We start from the raw sequence: 25,284 nt of genomic DNA on the forward strand, positions 1-25,284 counted from the left end.
ATGTCTCTCATTCCCCTTGCAATTTTCTGGTGCGTTTGGAAAGAGAGGAATAGGAGTGCGTTTAAAAATTCAACTCAAGCACTCTAGATCAGCAAAGAGCACTGGTTTACTGCGATCAATAGCTGGCATAGTGGGACTGTTGTTAATGATTATAATGTAATCTTTGATTTTTGTGACACCCTTCAGGGTGCCTGACTTGCTGTACCACGGGCTGGCATCTCCTTGATGCCTTTTCAATAAATTTTCCTGTACTTACAAAAAAATAGAACTTATTTAATTTATTGTATTCCTTGTACGCCTCATGTGCCTAATAGATTAGTGGAGTGTATAATGAATTTTGCTTTATTGATTAATTTATCAAACATATGGTTAATGAAAAAGTGAAAAACAGAAAAAATACATAGATAATTTTTCTGTCATTGACTCATTAGTGGTTTAAAACAATTGTAAAATGTGTTGCCCTTATTAGACAATGTTAGTAAGTTGAACTAAAGGATCCAAAGTATGCTAAAACTCCTTTTAAGAAGAGTTAAGATCTTAAAACATGCAAATAAACCGATAAACATAAGATTGTGTGTGCTTAAAAAAATTCGTGGCCATTACTTAACATCTGCTACTCCTTCCCGCAACAACCATTTCACGCTACACCTGTTACCGTTACGTTACGCCACTTGCTACCGCTATTTAAAACCATGCTTTCAACTTCTCAAAATTAACAGAATTGAAGAGGGGGGGGGGGGGGATAGAACAAAATGTAGTGTTTCAGTGCAAGTAGCGTCCTAGTCAACCAGAGGTGTCCTTGCCTGTCGGGAAGTGTCTCAGTTGTATCCCAAAACAAAAATAAATAAATTAATTTCCAGCGCATGTTGGATATGTGGTGGGGAGTGTTGGGCAGGCGACATCTGCACTTCAAGTTTCTAGAATACAACAGTGTTGGTGGTTCCTAGGTCTAGTTTGTCTCAGAGTGTCTTGCCTAGACCAATGTCAGATAAATTTCCTATTTTTTCTTAGAGTCTAGCAAGATAAAGTGGAGCCCAACTCTGTTTAGGTTTGAAAATATGTGGTTAGATCATTTGATCTTTTGTTAGAAGTACTTGGAGTGAGGATGTTGAGAAGAGTTGGAGGGTTTTAGGTTTATGAAAAAGCTTAAGCGTTAAATAGGTATTTAAGTAGTGGAACATTGAGGTTCTTGGGGATATTAGGGCTAAGAAGACCAACATTCTTGGTGAGATTGATTTGTTGGATAAGAAAGAGGAAGAAGCGGACTTTTTAGAGTGAGAATTTAAGAAGGGTGTATGATATAGGACAAGAAGCGAAGCCCTTGGGAAGATCCTTGTTGGAGAGTGCTTAAGAAGATTTGTTCAAGGAATTATTGAGTTTAGTTAGTAGTTTATTGTGTGTTTAATATTAATTAGTATGAGATTATGCGTATTTGGGGTTTTTTTTTGCAATATTTGTGTAATGTAGGGGCTTGTTTGTAATTCATGTTGTTTTGGGGATTTATGCGTAATTTCAAGTGAAGAGGTTTTCTTATAAATAGTGTGTGAAAGCCATGTTGTAGGCAGTTATTGTTAAATTTGAATTTGAGAGTGAACGTGAGTTCCCCCTTGTATCTCCTCTATCCCCCCTTCCCTCTCTTCAATTTCTTCTCCTATGGCTGCAGATCGTTGATGTTGCCCCTGCATCAGTGTCACTCAAAAATGAGTTAAGAGGAGGTGATCTTTAGGCAAGTGAGGAGTTGGGGGCAAAAACTAAGTTTAAATGGGTTAGACTGGGTGATTGCAATTTTAGTTTTTTCCGTCACTTGGCTAATGGAAAGATGAAAAGAATTTTAATTAGGGAATTGGGATTGAGAAGTGAGGTTACTTCTAATTAATGTTTGACAGGTGGTGAGATTTTAGGGTTTTTTGCAAATCTTTTCACTGAGAAGGAAGTGTGTAAGACCTATGCGTCAAGGTTGAGGTGGGTCCTATTTCTAGGAATTAGGTAAGTTGGTTGGAGAGGCTTTTGAGGAAAGTAAAGTGAGGGTGGTTGTTTTTGGGATGGAGAGGAATAAGACTCCATGTCGGATGGATTTAATATGGCTTTCTTTCAATATGGTTTCGATCTGGTTGGGGGGATTTCATGAATATCTTTAATGAGTTTTACAGGTATTTTGGGCAAGAGTGTAAACTTTGCTTAATTACTTTGGTTGCTAGGAAGAGTTGACCCATTGAGGTTGCATATTTTTGGGCTACTAGACTCGTTGCTATTGTGTAGAAGATTATTGCTGAAGTCATGGTGAATAGGCTGAGTTATTTGATTGGAGCAATGTTTTAAATGGTGAATGTGTAAGGTGAGGCATTTTAACCTTTAAAGAGGCAAGGCATGAGCCTTAAGGCGTCGGGCAAAAACCTTAAGGCGTCGGGCATAAGCCTTTTGAGAATTTGTTTTTAAGATAAAAAAATGTAAATATATGTATTGTAAAAATAAATAAAAAATTAAGAAAACCACAAATATAATGTAAAAAATAAAAATTAGATATACTTTGCAAGCTACTTGTTGGTCATTCAAAAATTGCTAACTTGAGTACTTGACTTAAATCACAACGAGATAGCTATAATACTATAAAGTTCAAACTATTTTCATGATCTAAGATACAACTGTTAGTTATTTTGGAAAGCTTGAGGTTCAAGAATTTTAAAAATCAACTCATATTATGACATTGCTTTTATATAAACATGTAGTTAATATTTTCTAACCAAGCCTAACTTGAGAATTACACACCCAAAATGCGTAAGCCTCAACTAAAAAAGCGCAAAAGGTGCGCCTTTGGTAAAAATGCGTAAGCCTTAGCAAGTAATGTGTTAGCCTTTTTGGAACTTGGTATTTTAGATAGAGCCTCGAGGCATTTTAGGCATGCCTTGTCTTGAGGTGAGCCTCAAGGTGAGCCTTAATTGAGCCTTTTAAAGCAATGGATTGGAGATACTATTTTTGAGGCAAAAAAGTGCTTTTTTTGGGGAGGCAGATTGTAGATGTAATGTGGAGGATGTTCCTAGGAGGAGAGAGAGGGTGGTTGTGTTTAAGCTGGATTTAAAGGCTTGTGATTGAGTTAGTTGGATTTTCTAGATAAAGCATTGGTTAGGAAGGGATTTGGTGAGAAGTGTAGGCTTGGATGAGGGGGTGCTTGTTTAGTGCCTCATTATGAGTCATTATAAAAGGAGAATCTAAGTCGTGGTTTAAGGCTTAGGTTTGGACATGGGATCCCTTTTCTCTCCCTTTATTTGTTCTTGTGGTTAATTTTTTGAGCAGATTGGTAGATAGGGCTGTTGATATGGGTTTTGTGAGAGGGATTGGGGCAGGGATAGGCTGGGTTTTAGTGTCCCATCTTCATTTTATAGATGACACTATTTTTTCCTTTGGAGATCACACGATTCCTTAAAATGTGATTACTATTTTACGATTGTCTGAGTGGATATCTGGTTTAAAAGCAAATATGGAGTAGAGTGGAAGCTTTAGCACTCCGCTGCATATGGAGAGATAAACACACAATAGATAACACCTACTACAGGGTGCAAATAATTTTTTTATTTAAATGTGGGCAACAAGATTAGAACCTAGGACCTCCTAGTTACCAGCTCTGATACCATGTTAGAATACCACCTTACCTAAAAGTTTAAGCTTTTAAGCTTTTAGGTGAAGTGGTATTCTAACATTTACCGTGTGTAATATATTTGAATTTAATAGTGTTTGATTTTGATGAGCACGTGTTAGTTCAGTCATATCCTGTATGTATATGTGTGTGTGTGTATTTGATAATAAAAGAAGATATATTAAGGGAGAAAGAAGATACAAGTGGCAGAGGATATAAGGTATCCTCAAAGAAAATAAAAACAAAAATTAAGACCAATGCAAACCAAAAATTCCCACAATCCAAATCACTTATTTATCCTCCACCTAAGGTCCTACCTAAAGCCTAAACAAAACACAACCTAAGAAAGCCTCCTTTTAGATCTTTCCCATTGTAATTGGTGGAACACTGCAAATTAGCCAATTTCCATTGCCCCTTCCTAGCCTTGATTATGCCTTCATCCAAGTGAACTTCCTTTCCTTCTGAGTCTGCTGGCCGCATACCTTTTTTTATCTAGTACTTGCTGAGTATGAGACACAAACTCTATCTTCTACCTCTTCCAATTCATCATTCCTTGAACCAAGAATTACCTCTAGATCATCCATTGGAGATGAAGAATGAGCCTCCACAATCTCAAAATCATTTGAACCATAGCCAAGTTGTTCATGAACCTTGTCTAAGAAAAGCCCTTCATCATCTGATATCATCTGACAGTCAAAATCACGAACCATATCAGTCTCCTCATCTGATATGGCTCCTACTTCGTCTTCTCCAGCGAAGTTTTTCCCCACGAACTCTTCTATTTAAGACTGTTTTCATTCCATTTGAGTCTTCAATGTAAAAATTGCTATCATTGTGTTTTTTGAGGACCTTAATTGCCCTCCTCCCAGGAGTATAAACCTTTAATGCTGCTGCCTTATCAGCAACCTGAGGCTCCTTTACCCCATCCATCCTTGTCTTTTCATTACTAAAGCTTGCATCATCTTGATTCGTGTCCCAAACATTCAAACCATAATCCTGCATGAGAACCTCCTTATACCCTTCCTCCATAGGAACACCACTGGTAAACTCATCTATCTTCAATAAATCCCTTCCCTCATCAATCTGTCTACTGATTAACTTCTCATTTTGATCATCCACACAGTCATATCCTACATTCTAAGTTTTGATGTTTTATTGTGTCATGTACACATAGTTGTACCCAAAATTTTACCCATATTTTAAATAATAGAAAATCAAGTATAGATTCTTATAAATGACTTTGGATATTCATTAACTAATTTAAACACAATTATGATAATGTATTACCAATTTTTTTTAGAAAAAAATACCTAAACACTTATTTAAATTGATGAAGCAAGATTATTCAATTGCAATCACGTACAACACACAACATATTTACATGTGTGTGTGTTTGTATGTTTTTGATAGAAAAAGAAAGTTTATTATGAAAGAGAGGAAAGAAGTGGTATCTAATGATAAATGTAAAAATGGAATGAAAGAAATGAAAATGCAAAGGAATTAATTTGAGAAGCCCCTCTTCAAAACCTTTCCATAATTTTTTTAAGAGCATTTTAAAATAGGTCAATTCTCTTTGACATTTTTTCATCTTACTCTTATTACCATCCAGTCTATAATTTTTTGCCCTTGTGGAGCAAGCAACCACGGCCTCATCTTATCCATTAGATCTTGATGTCCAATATCCTTTCCCTTAACCTCCTCTGGAAACATGAAGTTGGCAAAATAGCGTCTCCATTCAGATCAATTACGTGCCTCTGACACTGATCACTGTTTTCTTCTTTATTATATGCTTTTTTATCTCCTAATTGTCCCAGTGCAACTAGAAGGAGATTTTTTAACCAGAAAGAATTCAGTTCATAAAAAATAGGAACACCCCCACCTCTTTCCAAATCAAATGTACATGTCTACACCACATGGATTGTATCATCCATAGAGTCCAAGAAGCCCACCTTATCATACTGTTATGGAAATTTTATTGAACAATAAACTGCAATCACTCTCAATTTCCTGAAAAGGCCATTGTGAATCTGTGGGGGGCTGGGGCTCTCTCCCACCACATGTCAAACACAGTTTCTTTTTAATTAACTTCTTCAATTTAAAAAGCCTCTCTATCTGCTGGGCTGATGTTGAATCAATGGGACTCCCATTCAAACCCTCTAGCCTCAATTTACTTTGGCAATCCTCATAAAAAAAGTTGTGTTATAAAAATTTGTAATCTCCATCCCAATCTTCATGTTGTCCATGACCCTTGTCACTGTATCTAATTCCAGCTCCTTAATAAAATTCTTCCTCCTCATCCCATTATTGATTCTGTGAACCCTGTGTTACATTCCTCTTCAGTGGCCCACTTCACTCTCAATTTTTAGCACCAACTCATATCCTCCCTTAATTCCCGCTCTCCTCATCTAACAGATCACATTTGTCCAGCTTATCCAAATCAGCAATTTCCCCAAAAATGTTAGTTTTTTGCCTAACATTTCCAAAGACGTCTTTGTTCCATTGCTTCAACTTCGTCATGTAGTTTGGTTTTTTCATCAGTTTTAAACCCTCCCACCCTGCCCCAAACCCTCTAGCACACCCTATACGACGGGTGCTTCAACTTCTTGTTTTCGAATCTAAATGGTGTTGGGCCTTGCTGCATCGGATTTGGACTTGAGCACTGGGCAATGATCTGGGACAGGCCTTGCAATGTCTCCTGCCTAACAAATGTAGGAGTGCCAAAACAGGCCTTGCAAGGGTCTTTTTACCAAGGAGAAGTGCTTTGGCATAGTGTTGTGTTTGCTAGGTCGAAAGAAATGCCAGAACCTTTAATGATTGCATTACTTCCCCATTTTTACTGCGGGATAGAATGGTCTATTTTGCCTCCATGTGGGTCCACTCTTTTGGGTTTTTTAGGAGTTTTCTGTTGTCCGATCTTGTAAGGATTAGAAAGCAGCGCTTTTGTAATTATTTTTATAATTTTTTGGCTGTATTTCACTCTGTTCTTTGGAGGACATCTTGTTCTCCATTCATTTTACTTTCTGATTCTGCTGTTAATATAATTCTCTCTTATCCAAAAAAATAAACTGCAACCACAACTTTATTCACTATTCAACTCGCTCTCCTCCAATTACCCACTCCATTTCTTTTTCTCCATTAAATGAGACAACCTTAGAACTGCTTTTTTTCAGTTGGGATTTTCACGAGAGAGTAGCTTCCATCAGTATTTCTCCTTAGAACCTTTTTTAGTTCACATCTCTGGATGGTTACAATGCTCTTCAAAGATCTCGTGAATTTTTAAGCATTGATTGCATTGCCCTTATAACAAATTTTAGCCTTATCAGACTTAGCTTTGGCATTATGAGAGGACATATGACCATCACCATTATTTTTTCTGTGGACTTTGCGGTGCGTTTGTTTTGCAGGCTAAGGTTTTGTAGGAATAGACTGAACTGTGTGATATTGGATTGGATTCCCTATGATAATTATCCTAACCCTCGTTTGGTCTGCCATCTATAAATAATAGGATAAGAGCATGGGTTTTTTTTTTTTTTTTTTTCTTTTATGCCTTTGTTCTTCCTTAGCCAGTGATGGCTGGTGTGGCCAGCTGTAGCCCATCTGCATGGGCTAAGAAAGCTCCCTTTAGCATGCCGGTGCACTAAACATGGGCAAAAGAGTGGCTTGGCTAAGCCTAGGGACTCTTCGACCATGAAACAAATGCACCCCAAGAGCACTGTGAGAGGACCTGCATTGTCCAATTCTGGACACAACAGGATTCTCCCTGAAATTAGACAAAGTCTATCACCCTTTTGATAAATGGAAGTCCACAGGGGTGCATTTGTTTTGGTGGCTAGTACGGGATATGACTGGATGGTCCATGCATAGCCCATGTTTGGTGCAGAAAAGAGGGAGATAGGACAGTTTAAGGAGCTGATACTTGTCTTGTGGATGCGGTACTCTGCTGGCCAGGATTAGATGAAGGGATATCAAATAAAAAACAAGAAAAAAAAAATCAATTTCAAGCGTGAGAGAGCAGCCACTCCCATTTTTCGTTGCAGTGAGAGGGTAGCAGCCTTTTCTGTCTGCCTTCTCCATCACAGGCAATTATCTCCCTTCTCTGACCATCTTCTCTCTCTCTCTGCACCCTGCAGCTGCTGCAAATCCAGCTATGCTATATGGATCGGAATGTTGGGCGACAAAGAAACATAATATCCAAAAAGTAAAAGTTGCCGAGATGAGAATGCTTAGATGGATGAGTGGTATAACATTGAAAGATAAATTAAGGAATGAACATATTTGTGGTAAGTTAGGTGTAGCTCCTATAGAAGATAAGATAAGGGAGGGACGACTAAGATGGTATGGACACTTGCAACGTAGGCCACATAGTGCATCTGTGAGGAAAAGTGACTTAGTTACTATGGAGGGTAGTAGAAGAGGTAGAGGTAGACCTAAAATAACTTGGGAGGAGATAGTGAGTAAGGATTTAATATCCTTGAATCTATCAAAAGAAATGGTCCATGATCGCATAAATTAGCGGAAAAAGATTCATATAGCCGACCTCACTTAGTGGGTTAAGGCTTGGCTTTGTTGTTGTTGTTGTTTAGAAGAAATAAAAATTGAAATTTTTTTATGGGAAAAGAAAATGGAAGAGGTGTTTGATATATTTTCAACTTTTTAAGCTCTAAATTTGGTTCAGTTTAAAACTAAAATTTAATTTGTTTTTTTGGAAAAAATGTCATGAGATTCACATTAAGGTCATCTTTGCCATTTCAATGTGTTGCTGGTCCTATCTTATATTATATGGTATAGGATTTTTGGCCCCTTGTATTAGCTGGCCAGGATGTGGCGCATAATATGTAAGACTGGATTCCAGTCTTACTTTCCTTTTCTATCCAGTCTAGACCTGTGAAACCCTGCCTTGTGAAATGAATGCACTCTAAATTCATTGACATTTTCAAAATATCTGATTTTGTATCTAGTCTCCCCTCCCTCGCACTTCATAGTTCATTCCTTTCAAAAGGAAAAGGGCAGCATTGAAATCACCTTCTGGGGCCAAAGGACACTCGAAGCCTTAGCAACAGCAATTCATCTCAACGTTGCTCCATTCTCCTATTTTTGTTGGGGCCATAAACACGTGAAAAGCCACTCAAATCCCTATGTCAATTGAAGGACCAAGAAATGGATAAATCACCATGGGAGTAGTCCTGCATCTGCACAACAGATTCTCACTTAATGCCGATCCCCTCCGATGTGCCCCTTGCTTGTAGAAATAGGGATTTACTTTCCTAGCAATCCTACAGGCTGTGTGCAACTTCTGCATCAAATCAAACTCATCTCTCTCTCCTGAATACCCACAATATTTGCAGTCCAGTTGTTCAGAAGTTTTTGTTTATTGCTTTCTCCTTCCAATCATTAGTAACCCTTACATTCAAGACACAGTCCTCAGCATTGAGTTGGCACTAAACCTTCCCTTCTTTCTGAGCCCACCAGCCCCCAAGTTTCTCCTGCCGCTCCTGTCATAGTTGATTGAAACTTCCAGCGTTTTTTAACTCCCTCTTCTTGCTGCAGTTCATATTACTCCTTGTGATGGACTTCCTCTCTTCTCTCGCAATATCTTCAAATAGTTTAATGGTCCTCTCCTCAAATCCTTCAAATGACAGCCCCCTAAATATTGCCAACTAATTTGATCTCTTTTATTATCCCATGGGGTACAAGTTTGGAAAGCTCCTCTTATTGTACTTGAATCTTCCTCTTGGAGCAAAATTCTAGGACTAAGGCATGCGATACACGATGATTGAGAGGTATTAGAAGAAGTTAGAGGGTTGAAAGATGAACTTCCTGTCTAGAGGGATGCATGTTCATTCTATTAAAGAGTTCTTTAGCCAACATCCCAGTGTATTTTATATCGTTTTTCCCTATACCTTGTCTGGTGGCAAAAGGATGGGGGGAACATCCAAAAAAGGTTTCTTTGGGGCAGCTTGGAGGACACTTGCAAATTCCACCTGATGAAATGGGGGGTGCCTTGTTAAGTGGGGTTGGGGTCAAGAGTTGTACTGATTTTAATAAAGCTCTAGGCAAGCGGCTTGGAGTTTCATGGCAGAGAAGCATCCAATTTGGTGGAAGTTGGAGGCTAAATATGGGTGGGAGCAAATTGGATGGACCATAAAAGGTGCTCAAAGGTGCATGTGGGGCGATGATCTAGAGAAACATAATAAATGGATATGATAGCTTCTTCAACCAAGTTAATTTTGAGGTTGGAATTCTCTTTTGGCTTGATAGCTGGTGTGGGAAGGTCCTTCCCAAGAGAGAGTTACCAGATTTGTTTGACCTGACCAGGGACAAAGAAGTTTTGTTTAGCTCTAGTTATTATAGCTCAGCTGGAAGGATTGTGCAATGTGGCACTTCTTAAGAGAGCTCAAGATTGGGTATTGGAGAGAGCTTCTCAAGTTTTTTGGTCTTTTATATGAGAGACAGGTTCTCCAAGACAGGGTTGATGGAGCTAAATGGAAGAGTGGGATTTAAGAGGTGAAATCCTTTTATTGGATCATTAACCCCGAGCGTTGGACAGCTATCTATGATTTCCTTGATTTCCCATGGAAAGCTATTGAGAGGACTGTGGCTCCTCTCGTAGTGGCTTTCTTTCCTTGGGAAGCTACGTGGGAGAGGATTTCGATAATGGATAATAGGCAGAAAATGGGCATAAGGGCATTGCATTAGTTAATCACTGTTTTTTCTGTAAGCAACAAGTTGAGACTGTTTTATTTCCTGATTTGTTGCACTTGTATCTTGTACTGGGAACTTTTGGGACCATATAGCAGTTATTTTGGGAATCAAATGGGCAGAATCTGGGTCTATAAAGTCTGTTGGCTTGGTAGTATGTCTAGAGGTGGGGTGAATAGACTTTCTTCGGTGATGAGATTACTTTCTACAAACACAAAAATCTTACCAAGAGCAAGTGCATAAAATTGTTGAGTAAAAGGAAATGTAGCAAATCATAATAACAATATGAATGAGATAAGAGAGAAGAAAAGCTTAACACATTGATATTTACGTGGTTCGGCACCCTGCCTACGTCCACGCCTCGAGACCAACTCAAGGATTCCCAAAATCCACTAAAATCCTCCTTCGGGCGGAGAAGCCAATACACACCAACTCACAAAGGCTTCAACAAGGTGCTCACTTAGAGACACCCAAAAACAGCCCACAAAGAGCCTTTGTTCACAAAAAGGTAAATGAAGATTAAGTGTAAGCTTGAATACTCCCTTGAGGTAGTTAAACCAATAAACTCCTTACTCAAGATCCTCTGTCAACAGAGTGAATGCAATACTAAGAGTAGCAAGAAGAGGGGAAGTGAGTTTGTGAGTAAACCCTAGAGATGACAATACCAATGAATGTTCTTCTTTCAATATGATTTCTCAAGGTGTTTAGTAAAATGCCATTTACTCCTATTTATACATTGAATGGACGAGGGCAACGTTGGAGAGCCGTTGGGCATTTATGAATGTAAGACAAGATTCAAAAATAGCCGTTTGCAGCATTTAATGTTCGCTGCTGCCCGATGTTCGTCGACGAAGCCCTGTGTTCGTTGACGAGCTTTTCTGCAATTTCGTCGACGAAGACCTGTGTTCGTTGACGAGTTGCTGGTTTTGAATTCAGATGCCCCTCGGTATATTTTCATCGACGAGAACCTGTGTTCGTCGACGAGGCCTTCATTTAATTCGTTGACGACGCTCTGTGTTCGTCGACGAGTTGTGGTTCTGAATTCAGATGCCCCTCGGTATCTTTTCGTCGACGAAGTTTGCACTAAGCTCGTCGACGAAACCCTGTGTTCGTCGACGAGATCCTCGTTCTTCAATTTTTGTCCTTTTAAGTTTCTAAGAAGGTTCTTGTCCATTTTGAGAGTTTCTTTATATACTTAAAAAAATGGCTTAACTAGTATTTTGTTGTGTGTGTGTGATATGCCCCTTTTCTTGCTCTTTGTATTGAGTTTCACTTTATGTGCAAGATATTTACAAGATAAAATGTCTCTTATTTTACACTCATTTTTTAGATGACTTTTGTACATTTGTTGTATTGTTCATGAATGCTTTAAGAGACTTGTGCTTCTGGTCATGACATGAGTTGTTTTGACTGCTTGTTGATTTAGATGCCATTTTGTATACCTGAAACATATCTTAGAGAAACATTAGTGACCTTGAGAGCAGCTAATGGGTTGATAACATCAAAACATAGTAGGAATGAAAGACCTTTAACTATTTGGTCTAACATTCTCCCCCTTTTTGATGATGGCAATCCATTAGTGTCTCTTAAAAATATAAATGCTCCCCCTTACTAAATAGAATGATTTATAGTTTAAATAAAATCCTCACCCTTAATGTTTGCATTTTATGAAAGAGTATTTTGTTTAAAGTTTGGCAGCATGTCGTTTATAAATGCGATAGTTTCCATTTAATCTTGCATAAACCATGACGGTTCAGTATATCAATCAATCAAATACACAGATAGAGCATTTACACTAAAAAGGATGCAATGATAGTTCCATTACTAATTCTATGCCGTGCTTACAATGAGTGATTAAATCTAATAGCATCAAGTAGAGTTGTTTTCTAATTACTTCCACATACATCTGAACACTGAATCAAAAACTACTTCTCCCCCTTTGCCATAATCAAAATTGGGGGGGTTAGCCTAGATAGTAAGCTACTGGGGAGGGCGACCTAGCCTATCAAACAGAGCAGCAAAAGAGGCGTCAAGAGTGTCGAAACGAGCGCGGTTAGCGCTTTCGAGCTGAGTAAGAGACGCATCAATAGAGTCAAATTGGTGGCGGTGGTGATGCTCGGACTGCGTCATAGTATGCTGAAGCTCGTCTAGACATGTCAGTATGTGACCATAGACGAGGTCCTCGTGCTCGCCTTCTTCGGCGTCGGCTTTGTCTTCGTCTTCGACTGCGAGGTCAGCCTCAACCTCATCCACAGGAATAGGGCCTTGCTCATGGGCTTTGACCCATGTGTTAGTGTCTTCATCCTTCTCGAAGTGCATGCGACGAAGAGTCGCCTCAGTATAAATATCTTCAGGCGTAGGACGAATACAAGAAAGGCCGGCACGAATAAGGTCAAAATGATCGAAGAAGGTGGTGAGGAGATGACCGTATGGGAGACAGCCACGTTGCCGCTTGAGGTCTTCCTCCATGTTCTGAACGATGATGGAGGGGAGATATATACCCCGGCCAACCCACAGACAATACATGCAAAAGATGTCACCGAGGGTAACCCAATCTTGGCCACCAGTTCGAGGACATAGGTTATATGTGATGATGTGATGGAGGACCCGAAATTCCACAGTGAGGTCCTTGGATTTTGGGCGAGCGAGTGCGGAGATACGAGGGTTACCGGTAATAAGCTTGAGTGTCGTGTGGGAATCGAACCAATCAAAGTGAGTCATCTAGGAGGACTTGGGGATGCCACGAAGAGGATAAGAATTGCAAGCTAGTACCGCGGTGAATGTAGCGTCGGACAGCTGAATGACGGTGCCCCAAACAGTAGAGTAAGCGGCACTGCCGCGATAAGAAGGGACAAAATTTGCGTAGAATTCGCGAACAAGATCGTCATAAACCAGGTCGTTGATATTGAAGAGAGCGTCCCATCTAAGAGCTTGAATATTGGTCAGAAGAGCAGGGAAATGAAGCTATAAGAACTTAGAGGGTACTATTTTGCCATATACAACATGTCGTTTGACAATGTCGGTTTGGTAGTGGTGGGCGGCTTCAGAGGAGACAAAGCGGGAGTCGGAGGTAGGGGTAGGGGGGCCGGAGGCAGGGCGAGAGGATCCCTTGCCGACTTCAGTTTGAAGGTGCCTGCGTTTGGGGCGAGGAGCCATGGAGGGACGGGGAGAAAGGGTTGGCCGAGAGGGAAGATTAAGGGGGCTGGAGGGAGGAGACAGGCGAGGGAGAAAACAGGCGGTGGCGTGCGGGAGGGAAGAGCTGATGGCGAAGACGGAGGGGGGAGTTGGTGGGTGGTGGTGGGAGGCGACGGCGCAAGGTGGGCGAAATGTGAGCATAGGGTCGAGAGAGGGTTGAAGCGTGAGCACAGGTTTAGGGTTTCTATTGTTTTAACATAAGTACCCCGATAAAATTCGTCGACGAGAACCCTGAGTTCGTTGACGAAAATTCAAATTTTTGGGCGATGAATGCCCTGTATTCGTGGACGAATTGTGAGGGTTTCTCGGCGACGAGGACCCTGTGTTCGTCGATGAGAACCTGGAGAAAAGAAATAAAATTAAAGTGGAAGAGTAGGGGAAGAAAGAGTGGAAAAGACATACACCCTATAGTATGTCCGAAGGAGTGCACATGCCTAGGGCGTGCCGAATTTTGTGAAATCTTTCTTCATTGAGAGGCTTAGTAAAAATGTCGGCCAATTGGTTTTCGGTGGGAACATAGACCAACTCGACATCTCGTTTTTGGACATGATCTCGAATGAAGTGGTGCCTAATTTCTATGTGCTTTGTTTTAGAGTGAAGACACAGATTTTTTGAAATGTTAATGGTACTAGTATTGTTACAATGAATTGGAGTACTTTTAACTAAGATTCGAAAATCCTCAAGCTGTTGTTTCATATATAATGCTTGAGCACAGCAGCTACCAGCTGCTATGTACTTAGCCTCGGTGGTGGAAAGAGCTACGGAGGTTTGTTTCTTGCAAAACCAAGAAATAAAGGAGTGTCCAAGGAAGTGACATGTTCCACTAGTGCTTTTTCTATCAGTTTTACAACTACCGTAGTCAGCGTCAGAGTAGCATGTGAGGTTGAAGGGAGCATTTTTGGGAAAGAAGAGTCCTAAGTCAGGAGTGCCTGCTAAGTATCTGAAGATTCGTTTAACTGCAAGAAGATGAGATTCTTTAGGACAAGATTGAAATCTAGCACAAAGACAAACGCTGAACATTATGTCGGGTCTACTGGAGTTGAGATATAGTAAGCTACCTATCACGCCACGGTAGAGTTTTTGGTCAATATTTTTCCCTTTTTCATCAACGTCAAGCTTAGTTGTAATACTTATAGGAGTTGCCTTAGATTTTCCCATTTCAAAATTAAATTTTTTCAACATGTCCTTAACGTATTTGGCCTGATTTATGAAGATTCCATGCTTCAATTGCTTGATTTGTAATCCTAGGAAAAAGGTTAGCTCACCTATCATGCTCATCTCAAGTGTGTCCTGCATAGTTTGAGCAAAGTCTTGAGATAAGGTTTCATTTGTAGCCCCAAAAATAATATCATCTACATAGATTTGTATAACAAGCATATCATTCTCTTTATATTTTAAGAAAAGAGTGGTATCGAATTTTCCTCTTGTGAACCCATTTTCAAGAAGAAATTTGCTTAACCGTTCATACCACGCTCTTGGTGCTTGCTTAAGTCCGTAAAGAGCTTTTGAGAGTTTATACACGTGATCGGGATGAGAGTGGTTCTCAAAACCAGGAGGTTGTTTGACAAAGACTTCTTCATTTATGTATCCATTTAAAAAGGCACTTTTAACATCCATTTGAAACAATTTGAAGTTTTTGTAACAAGCAAAGGCAAGGAGCATTCTGATAGCCTCTAGTCTAGTTACAGGAGCATAAGTTTCATCGTAGTCAATACCTTCTTGTTGGTTATATCCTTGGGCTACAAGTTTAGCTTTATTTCTGACAATGTTTCCGTCTTTATCTTTCTTGTTCCTAAATACCCATTTAGTGCCAATTATTGTGGTATTTTTGGGTTTAGGAACTAAGTGCCATACTTTGTTTCTTTCGAATTGATCTAATTCTTCTTGCATGACATTTATCCAATCTGCATAATTTTCAGCTTCTTCAAAGTTTTTTGGTTCTAGGTGAGATATAAAGGCAATATGATTGCATCCGCTTCTAAGGTGAGATCGGGTGCTGACTCCTTGAGAGGGACTTCCTATGATGAGATCAGTTGGATGATTTTTTACAAACTTCCATGCTTTGGGTAATTCATGATCTTCTTTCTCTTCTGGTTGGTTAGGTTCTTGAGGAGAAGATCCTAGATGATCTACATTTGTATCTTGATAATTTGTGTCTTGATCATTATTTATCTTGAGTTGTTCTAATTCTCTTTCAATTCTAAAGATAGTGACTTGGTTTTCTTCATTTAGCTCAACAGGGGTTTTAGATGTGTAAGGATTTGTTTCACAAAAACGACATGGGTTGACTCTTGAACGGTTTGAATCCTCTTGTTGAATACCCTATATGCTTTACTGTTCATTGCGTATCCTATGAAGATCCCTTCATCGGACTTTGAATCAAATTTAGCTAAATGATCTCTATCGTTTAATATGAAGCACTTGCATCCAAAAACCTTAAAATGTGATATGTTAGGTTTGCTGCCCTTCCATATTTCATATGAGGTTTTTCCTATTTTGGATCTAATAGTGACTCGGTTACTAACATAGCATGCTGTGCTAACGGCTTCTGCCCAGAAGTATTTTTATAAATTATGTTCGTTGAGCATTGTTCTAGCCATTTCTTGGAGTGTTCGATTTTTTCTTTCAACTACTCCGTTTTGTTGTGGGGTTTTTGGTGCAGAGAAGTTATGTGAATATCCATTTTCGTTGCAAAAGTCCTCAAGTTCTTTATTTCTAAACCCTCTTCCTCTGTTGCTTCTAATATGTACAATTGACATCCCCTTCTCATTTTGGATTTTTTCACAAAAATGAATAAATGCATTACATGTATCACTTTTATTAGCAAGAAAAATTACCCATGCAAATCTGGAAAAGTCATCAACAATAACAAATGCATACAGTTTTCCACTAATGCTAGCAATGTCATTAGGTCCAAATAGATCAAGATGAATTAACTCTAGGGGTCTTGATGTAGAGATTACTTTCTTAGTTTTGAAGGAGGACTTAACTTGTTTTCCATATTGACATTCATCACATATTTTGTCTTTTACATAGTTGTCTTTTGGTAGACCGTTTACTAGATCCTTCGATGAAATATTATGAAGAAGATCCATGCTTGCATGACCTAGTCTCCTATGCCATAGCCAACAATTTTCATTTGTGACAGCTAAGCATTTAATGTTGCAACTTGTGATTTCTTCAAATTCAATTGTATATATCTTGGACTCACGTTTTCCTATGAGAATTGTATTTCCATTTAAATCATTTATTAAGCACTTTGTGGATTTGAAAATGATATTTAACCCTTTATTACAAAGTTGACTAACACTTAGCAGATTATGCTTGAGAGTGTCAACTAGAGCAACATTTTCAATAGCTAGGGAAGAATTACCTATTTTACCTTTACCGATGATTCTTCCATTTGGCGTTGTCTCCAAAAGTGACTAGCCCTTCCTTTTTGTATGAGAGGGAAAGGAATTTGTTTGCGTCCCCCGTCATGTGTCTTGAGCATCCATTGTCTAGAAACCATTTGTTCTTTACGGAGTTGCTCTTTAAGCACACCTGCACATAACATCAAGTAACTTGTTTTGGTATCCATATTTTCTTGAGTCCTATTGGGTTAGTGTTTTTAATCACCCATTTGTAGTTCATATTTTTTCCTCTATTTCCCCTGAAGGGGCGAGTAAATCGTACATGTCCCTTTTTCTCACAATATAAACAGACTTTATTTGTGTGAGGGATTTAGTTTAGGTGCAAAACTTTTCTTGGATATAGAGCTCCTTTTGGCATAGAGGTTTGCAAATCCTATTGACTCAGAAGATGATAGGCCGTATCCTAAACCTTCTTTGAAAATTCCAAATCTTTGGGCTCCAAGCAATCTATCGAAATTTTCCTTTCCATTTGTAAATTTATATATGGTATTGCTTTGATCCTCCACTTTCTTTTTCAATGAAGAGTTTTCTTGAAGAAGTTCAATTACTTGACTTTTCAAGCTTTCAATTTCTTTTTGAGAGGACTTTTTGTATTTTGAGCATTCTTTAGAAAGCTCTTCTTTTTCAAGATTAGAAGATGCATTTTCAGCTTTCAAAGTATCACACGAGCAAATCTGTTTTTGTTTGTATTTTGAATAGTTTTCTTCTAAAAGTTTGATTTTCCTTTTAGATACTCTTAGTTCAACATAGAGTTTTCTACAGTTTTCTTCTAGTTCCTCATATGAAGGGAGATATTCATCATCGGAGCTTACCTCACTTAGTTCGTCCGCCATGAGGCAAAAATGAGCGATTTCTTCTTTGACTTCTTCGTCGGTTGAGGTTCCATCTAGTTCATCCCATTCAGTTGCGTTCATTGCTTTGAATCTCTTCTTGTCTCCTTGTTGATTGTTGTTTTTGTTTTTGAAAAGAAGGCAATCGGCCATGTGGTGCCCGATCTTTTTGCAATTGTAGCATCTGATGCTCGATTCTCCTTTCTCCTTTGATTTGCCATTTCGTTTGTTCATTAGAAAGTTTCTGAATCTTCTGGTCAGTAAGGCAAGTTCGTCGTCATCATCATTCTCCTCTTCTTCTATGATCTCTTTTTGCTTTCCATCTTTTAGAGCAATTCCGGTAGCTTTCTTGGGTGCTTCAGCTTCAGCAGCAGCATTTTTCTTCTTGATTTCGTAGGTCATGAGGGATCCAATAGTTCGTCAAGTGTGACCTTTGAGAGGTCCTTGGCTTCTTCAATTGCTGTGGACTTTGTGTGCTAAGATGTCAGTAGAGAACGAAGAACTTTCTGCACATTATCTTCCATAGAGTACTCTCTACCGAGAGCTTTTAGTCCATTAGTGATGTGTGTGAATCATGTGAACATAGCTGTGATTGTTTCACTTTCTTCCATTTTGAACATTTCATATTCTTTTACAAGCATATAAATTTTAGATCTCTTTACCTGAGTAGTTCCTTCACATGTTACCTGAAGTTTTTCTCACATTTCCTTGACCGTGTTGCAACCACATATCCGGTTGTATTCTTCATCACTTACAGCACAGTATAGGAAATTCTTAGTTTTAAAGTTGAGCTGTGCCAACCTTGCATCTGCCTCAGGAAGTTTCCGAATGGGTATGTCATCGCCGTCTTCGTTTTTGAAGGTGTAGTCTCTTTCAGTGATGACATTCCACATACGGTAGTCATAGGCCTGGATGAAAATGGACATTCGATCCTTCCATGCTGGGTAGTTAATCCCACAAAACTTGGGAGGGCGGTCCACGGACTGACCTTGGGCAAACATATCTGCCATGTTGATCTTTTCGCCTGGATGTTACTCCAAATTTCAGCGACTGGTGCTCTAATACCACTTGTTGGCCTGGTAGTATGTCTAGAGGGGGGGTGAATAGACTTTCTTCAGTGATGAGATTACTTTCTACAAACACAAAAATCTTACCAAGAGCAAGTGCATAAAATTGTTGAGTAAAAGGAAATGTAGCAAATCACAATAACAATATGAATGAGATAAGAAAGAAGAAAAGCTTAACACATTGATATTTACGTGGTTCGGCACCCCGCTTAAGTCCATGCCTTGAAACTAACTCAAGGATTCCCAAAATCCACTAAAATCCTCCTTCGGGTGGAGAAGCCAGTACACACCAGCTCACAAAGAGCTTCAACAAGGTGCTCACTTAGAGACACCCAAAAACAGCCCACAAAGAGCCTTTGTTTACAAAATGGTAAATGAAGATTAAGTGTAAGCTTGAATACTCCCTTGAGGTAGATAAACCAATAAACTCCTTACTCAAGATCCTCTGTCAATAGAGTGAATGCAATACTTAGAGTAGCAAGAAGAGGGGAAGTGAGTTTGTGAGTAAACCCTAGAGATGACAATACCAATGAATGTTCTTCTTTCAATATGATTTCTCAAGGTGTTTAGTAAAATGCCATTTACTCCTATTTATACATTGAATGGACGAGGGCAACGCTGGAGAGCCGTTGGGCATTTATGAATGTAAGACAAGATTCAAAAATAGCCGTTCGCAGCATTTAATGTTCGCTGTTGCCCGACGTTCGTTGATGAAGCCCTGTGTTCGTCGACGAGCTCTTCAGCAATTTCGTCGACGAAGACCTGTGTTCGTTGACGAGTTGCTGGTTCTGAATTCAGATGCCCCTCGGTATATTTTCGTCGACGAGAACCTGTGTTCGTCGACGAGGCCTTCATTTAATTCGTCAACGACGCCCTGTGTTCGTCGACGAGTTGTGGTTCTAAATTTAGATGCCCTTCGGTATCTTTTCATCGACGAGAACCCTGTGTTCATTGATGAAGTTTGCACTAAGCTCGTCGACAAAACCCTATGTTTGTTGACGAGATCCTTCTTCTTCAATTTTTGTCCTTTTAAGTTTCTAAGAAGGTTTTTGTCCATTTTGAGAGTTTCTTTATATACTTAAAAAAATGGCTTAGCTAGTATTTTGTTGTGCGTGTGTGATATGCCCCTTTTCTTGCTCTTTGTATTGAGTTTCACTTTATGTACAAGATATTTACAAGATAAAATCTCTCTTATTTTACACACTCATTTTTCAGATGACTTTTGTACATTTGTTGTATTGTTCATGAATGCTTTAAGAGACTTGTGCTTCTGGTCATGACATGAGTTGTTTTGACTGCTTGTTGGTTCAGATGTCATTCTGTATACCTGAAACATATCTTAAAGAAACTTTAGTGACCTTGAGTGCAGTTAATGGGTTGATAACATCAAAACATAGTAGGAATGAAAGACCTTTAACTATTTGGTCTAACAAAGTCTGAACTGTTGGTTCAGAATATAGATAGATTAAGAGACAAACTTGTATGTCTGACCCCACAGACCAATTTTTGGCAGGTGTGGAGGGAAATAAATAGAACAGCTTTTAAGGGTGCTGAATTGTCAAGAGTCAGACACAAAAATATTGCTGGATTAACTTTGTATTTTTTGGTTCAGTGGCAGCATTTTTTTGATATCAAGCTGCTATTGATTTAATTGATTTTTTTTTAAAAAATATTTTATTTCCATTAGAGTTCCCCCAGGCTGGGCTACATAATGAAGGTAGCCTATCTCCGATCCCATTCCCCTTTTCATCCCCACATGATGTTAGAACCCAAACCTCCGACATGGAAGTTACAAGCTTTAATTGTTGGGGGATGTCTCCTAGACTTATCGATTCTTTCTTGTAATCTTTGTTTTTGTGCTTGGTTTGCATCCCCTCGGTGCCGTTTATTGAATCTTTTCTCTGTAAAGAAATGCAAAATTGACAGAGGTTTTACTGTTGGTTTTACTGCAAGATGAGTGTAACCTGATTAATTGGTTCAAAAAAGGGTATGAGAATTAAAATCACCAATATTTTCTGAATGCGTCTATGTGTTTTCAAATGAGTTATGTTTAGAGGTTTGAGAGTGTGTTCATATATATAAATTTTATTGATGGAGGCACTATCATACCCTTGCATATGTAAATTTCCTTTCACTTCCACTTATTTCTGTGAAATTGTGTGACCTTTTATGAAACATGATGTCTGTCGTGTTCTAAGAAGTAAATGAACCAATACAAATTGTCAGTGGAGCATGCGCCCACATGCATGTACACACTTGAATATCTATGCATGAAAAGTGATATATGACCATCTTCTAATGTTTCTTGATTAATTGTTCTGTTTCATCCCCAACCTTTCTAGAAAGCTAAGCGTAGCTATTACACACTTGAATACCTATGTATGAAAAGTGATATATGACTATCTTTAAATGTTTCTTGATTAATTGTTCTGCTTCATCCTCAACCCTTCTAGAAAGCTAAGCGCAGCTATCAGAAGGATATAGCCACATTTCGGGAGACGAGAGATGCAAATGTGCAAGCATTAGGTGCTCAAGAGGATGATGATGATCTAGGGTCTGCCAAAAGTTTTGCAGCATCCAGATGTGGTAAAATTAGTAGCTTTCCTAACTGTACAAGTGTTATTAATGTACAAGTGTTTGCATGGAGCACTGTTATATTGTCAGTATGGCAGAATTCTCTCACCATTTGATATCTTGTGTCATCTGTTTGTATCACATTCTTTTGCTTGTGGGTGTGGTAAATGTCTGATCTGTGATTCTGATAGTTGGAATCATCTTCAAAGCTTGTGTTATCCTAGAGACCTTATCAGTAGGAAAATTATGTCTCCCGTCTCCCTGAGTTCTTGGAAAAAGGAACTTGGGAGCTTGATTTGGATATCCAGTGGTAGGAATCAATTAAACATCTCAGATAGATGGACACCTTCTCATGATTGATCATGATTGAAGGTTTGATATTTGTAAAAGTAAAAGAAAATAAAAGAAAATAAAATGAGACACAAGGCTTTCAAGCCGATTGGGGATCTGAGGGCATGATATACATCGTCAAAACACTGCTGAACAACCTGTGAGCTTTGTTTCAGCTTTCTCTTGATAAAATGAGTTGGATGTGCATGCACTATGCCAAAATTTTGTTTTCCAAATGGAATCTGGATTATTTCCTTTTTCCCAAATAGGGCACTGTATTGTTTATTGAATAAAAAAGCACAATTGCATAAGTTGTCTATGAAATTTTCTGGGCTCTTGTGGCCAATGCTGTCAAAATGTCTATTTTACTGATGTAGCTGTGAATGCTAACAGAATGGGATTATGACAGCACTTCAGGTTATTACTACAATCAAGCAACTGGTTGTTACTATGATCCAAACTCCGGTTTTTACTATTCTGATTCTATAGGTATTCATTCCTTTTATTTGTGTAATGTTTCCCTTTTCCCTGCCAAGAAATCCTTCTCAATCATCTGCTTTTAATGGTATATTTAATTTACTTGCATGAATGAAACAGGCAAGTGGGTGACCCAGGAAGAAGCATTTGCTGCATTGCAAGTATCTTCAGATTTCAAGCCAAAAGAATCCACACTGAAAAAGCTATCATCTTCGGAGGCAAGACAAGTACCAGAAAACAAAAATGCAGTCAAGTCTCAAAATGGGACCACACCTGGGTTGGTTGTTTCTGTGTCTTTAAACCCTATGAGATCCATTAAAGGGGCTCCTTCATCAGTCACTGTTGGCAAGAGAAAGAGGCCAGATGAGAAGCCAAAGGCTATGTCTGAAGAGGAAGCAGCTGCACTGAAGGCAAGGGAGGCTGCAAAGAAGAGAGTTGAACGAAGAGAAAAAAATTTGCTTGGCCTTTACAATTCACGCTGACAATTGTATTGGAAGTGCTCAAACTTCTTTTTAATTTATAAGAGGTTTGCTTTCCGCCTAATTTTTAATTTTAGAATCCTCCTTGCCTGTACCCTAATAATGATCATTTGCATCATCTGTTCTTATTGCAAAAATGAGACTGCATATGCAGTTTGCCATTTGGTTTTGTTCATGTGTTTCTGAAATCTGGTGTGTTTAAAATATACTGGTGTCATTATGTCAAGAACTGGATCTAGCCATTGGTTTTATTATTATTTCTTTTTTTTTTTTGAAAAGGGGGGTTTGGGGGGGTGGGGAGGGGAGGTGGTGGTGTGGAGGGAGGGGTGTTGAGAAAAAGAATTGGATCTAGAGGTTTCTTCCAGACTGCAGAATGAGTGCCAGCATTTCATTGTTTGGATTATGATGGTCCCCCATTTGCATGAAATGAGGGCGTGCATTTGACCTCCAGATTTTTCCTTTGTATTGCGGCAAAATGAATTTTGGAATTTACAAAACAAGATCTTCATAAATTACGCTTGGAACAAGTAAAAGATCAGACTTAAGCAAGTGCTCATTGGCACACCTGCTGCAACAGCACTTGGTAGAATATCGGAATCAGCCTCTCCAGAAAAATGGGAATAAGGGTGCCTACAATCCAGTTCCAAACCCTGCTATAAATGGAGTGGTTATTTTCTGATAACTGGTATTGAAGTAATTAATGTTTCTCATGCCATTTTTTAACAGCCAAACCAGTTGAGATGTTGGAGCTTATAATTTTTGTGTTTATATTTATTCAGGTAATGTGAAGTATCTGGCAACAGGAGTGGGAAAGGAGCAACATCTGCACAAGGAGTTCTGTAATAAACTTGAAGCCCTAATTTACATTATTTGAGATCCCCCAAGATCCAAGAGTTTGCACACAACCCAAATGAAATGAAATAGGGGTAAAACTTTGGTGTAGGGATCCTTGGACCATTCCAGTCTTAGGAATATGTTGGGTTCTCAAATGTGCACAAAAATATTTTCATAGTTGAGGTCCAATTACTGTTCAAAGTGTCTGAAGTCCCTTGGGAGTGGGCTATGGCATTCATATAATTTTCCGAGGACCCAAACATCAATTTGAAGTGAGAATTCTAGCATGCATATATGAATTATTGGTCAATTGATTGTTAAGATTAGAATTAGACCCTTCAAAAATAGAATATGTTTTCAAAGTCCAATGTAATTATGCACCTTATTTCACCAAACCCAACAGTCCACACACTAACAAAGGGGGCAAGGGCATCCTCACTTTGGGAAGATGATTGATTTTTTGAATTAATAATTAAGGCTGTTAAATAGGTTTTAATGACCAAGTGTATTTCATAAATTTGACTGAAAATTATATCCTAATGACAAAATGGGTCATTGTCATGCCCTTCACTTTAATGAAAAAAAATAAGACATTAATGGTAGTGTTTGGGAGCATGGGTTTTGAGTCTTGAATTTGAATATTAAAATGTTAATATGTTTGAAATAAAATTTAGAGGTTTACATTGAGTACTTTATGAAAGATGCCTCAAATAATAATAATAATATATTCTTTCTGGCCCTTTATTTAAATTGTTTAGTCTTTCGTGCAGGTCCTACATCTATGATTGAGTTTTATTAATTGTTATGAAAGCTTTGGCTTTGGTTTAATCATTTGCTTTTGTAATGATAAAATCAATGCTTATTACTCCTATACCTTAAATTAACCTCTAATATCACTTCATCATGTGGTCAACTATGTCATTGGAAAAGATAAATTATGAGTTAGTATAATGATTTCAAAAAAAATTATTAATGCTACAATTTGTATTACTTTATTCAACTTGTAAAAGAAGAAAAAAAATATTTCATAATATATTTTGAGAATAATTATTTTTTGCGTTAGTGGATTTTAAAAATTGTTGTGAATTGTGGTTTGCTTTCATTTTTAAACTGTGGACATGTCATTTTCACCGTAAAATTTTACCAGTGATGATTTTGCATTGTATTAGTTTATAATTTTAGTTATATATATATATATATATATATGTTACATTTATTTTGCAGATGGAAGGTCTATTATTAGAAATAGAATTATTATAGTGTTGAGAGTTTATCAAAAATTAAAAATAAAAATATTATTATAAAGCAAATGACAATGTAATTTTTTTATTAATTTGTAACATAAAATTGAAAATGAATAATTCCTCTCAAATTTAATTGAGTGACATTATTAAATATGACAATCGCAGTTCAACAATGGTGAGGTATCAGTCCATTGATTTTAGGGTCTTATCTTATAAAGGCGCATCACATACTTAGAGCGAACCATCATTGTAAGTTAAAAATCTCCATAATGTATAGAGAAATACTGATAAAGAAGGATCCCTTAACATAATTTTTAGAACCCATCAATCATAAGATGTAATATTATCATTTACAAGTAAGATATGTTGCTTAATGTGGATCTCTAGATATGAGTTTCATATCACTTTAGTGGTACGATATTTTATGATTGAAGAATTCTAAATTCTCTCATAAGTCTTTTTTTTGTGCAAGTTTATATTTCTAATGACTATTTTATACTGTAAGAATTTT

General features: G+C 38.2%; 1 protein-coding gene across 2 annotated transcripts in view; it reads left to right on the forward strand.

Moving 5' to 3' along the window:
• Nucleotides 1–23,822, forward strand: part of LOC131155796 (zinc finger protein ZOP1) — a 45,499-nt gene extending 21,677 nt beyond the window's left edge. The window contains exons 3-6 of one of the 2 annotated variants that reach the window (XM_058109210.1): nt 21,289–21,421; nt 22,133–22,228; nt 22,337–22,742; nt 23,475–23,822. In XM_058109210.1, coding sequence (XP_057965193.1) covers nt 21,289–21,421; nt 22,133–22,228; nt 22,337–22,698 — 591 coding nt within the window. In that variant the 3' untranslated portion in view covers nt 22,699–22,742; nt 23,475–23,822. Of the gene's footprint in view, nt 1–21,288; nt 21,422–22,132; nt 22,229–22,336; nt 22,857–23,474 lie in introns of those variants that run through there. The other variant, XM_058109208.1, reaches the window with a different exon arrangement.
• Nucleotides 23,823–25,284: the final 1,462 nt, after the last annotated feature.

Source organism: Malania oleifera, chromosome 5, assembly GCF_029873635.1.
Source record: "Malania oleifera isolate guangnan ecotype guangnan chromosome 5, ASM2987363v1, whole genome shotgun sequence".
In the NCBI taxonomy this organism is placed as follows: Eukaryota; Viridiplantae; Streptophyta; class Magnoliopsida; order Santalales; family Ximeniaceae; genus Malania; species Malania oleifera.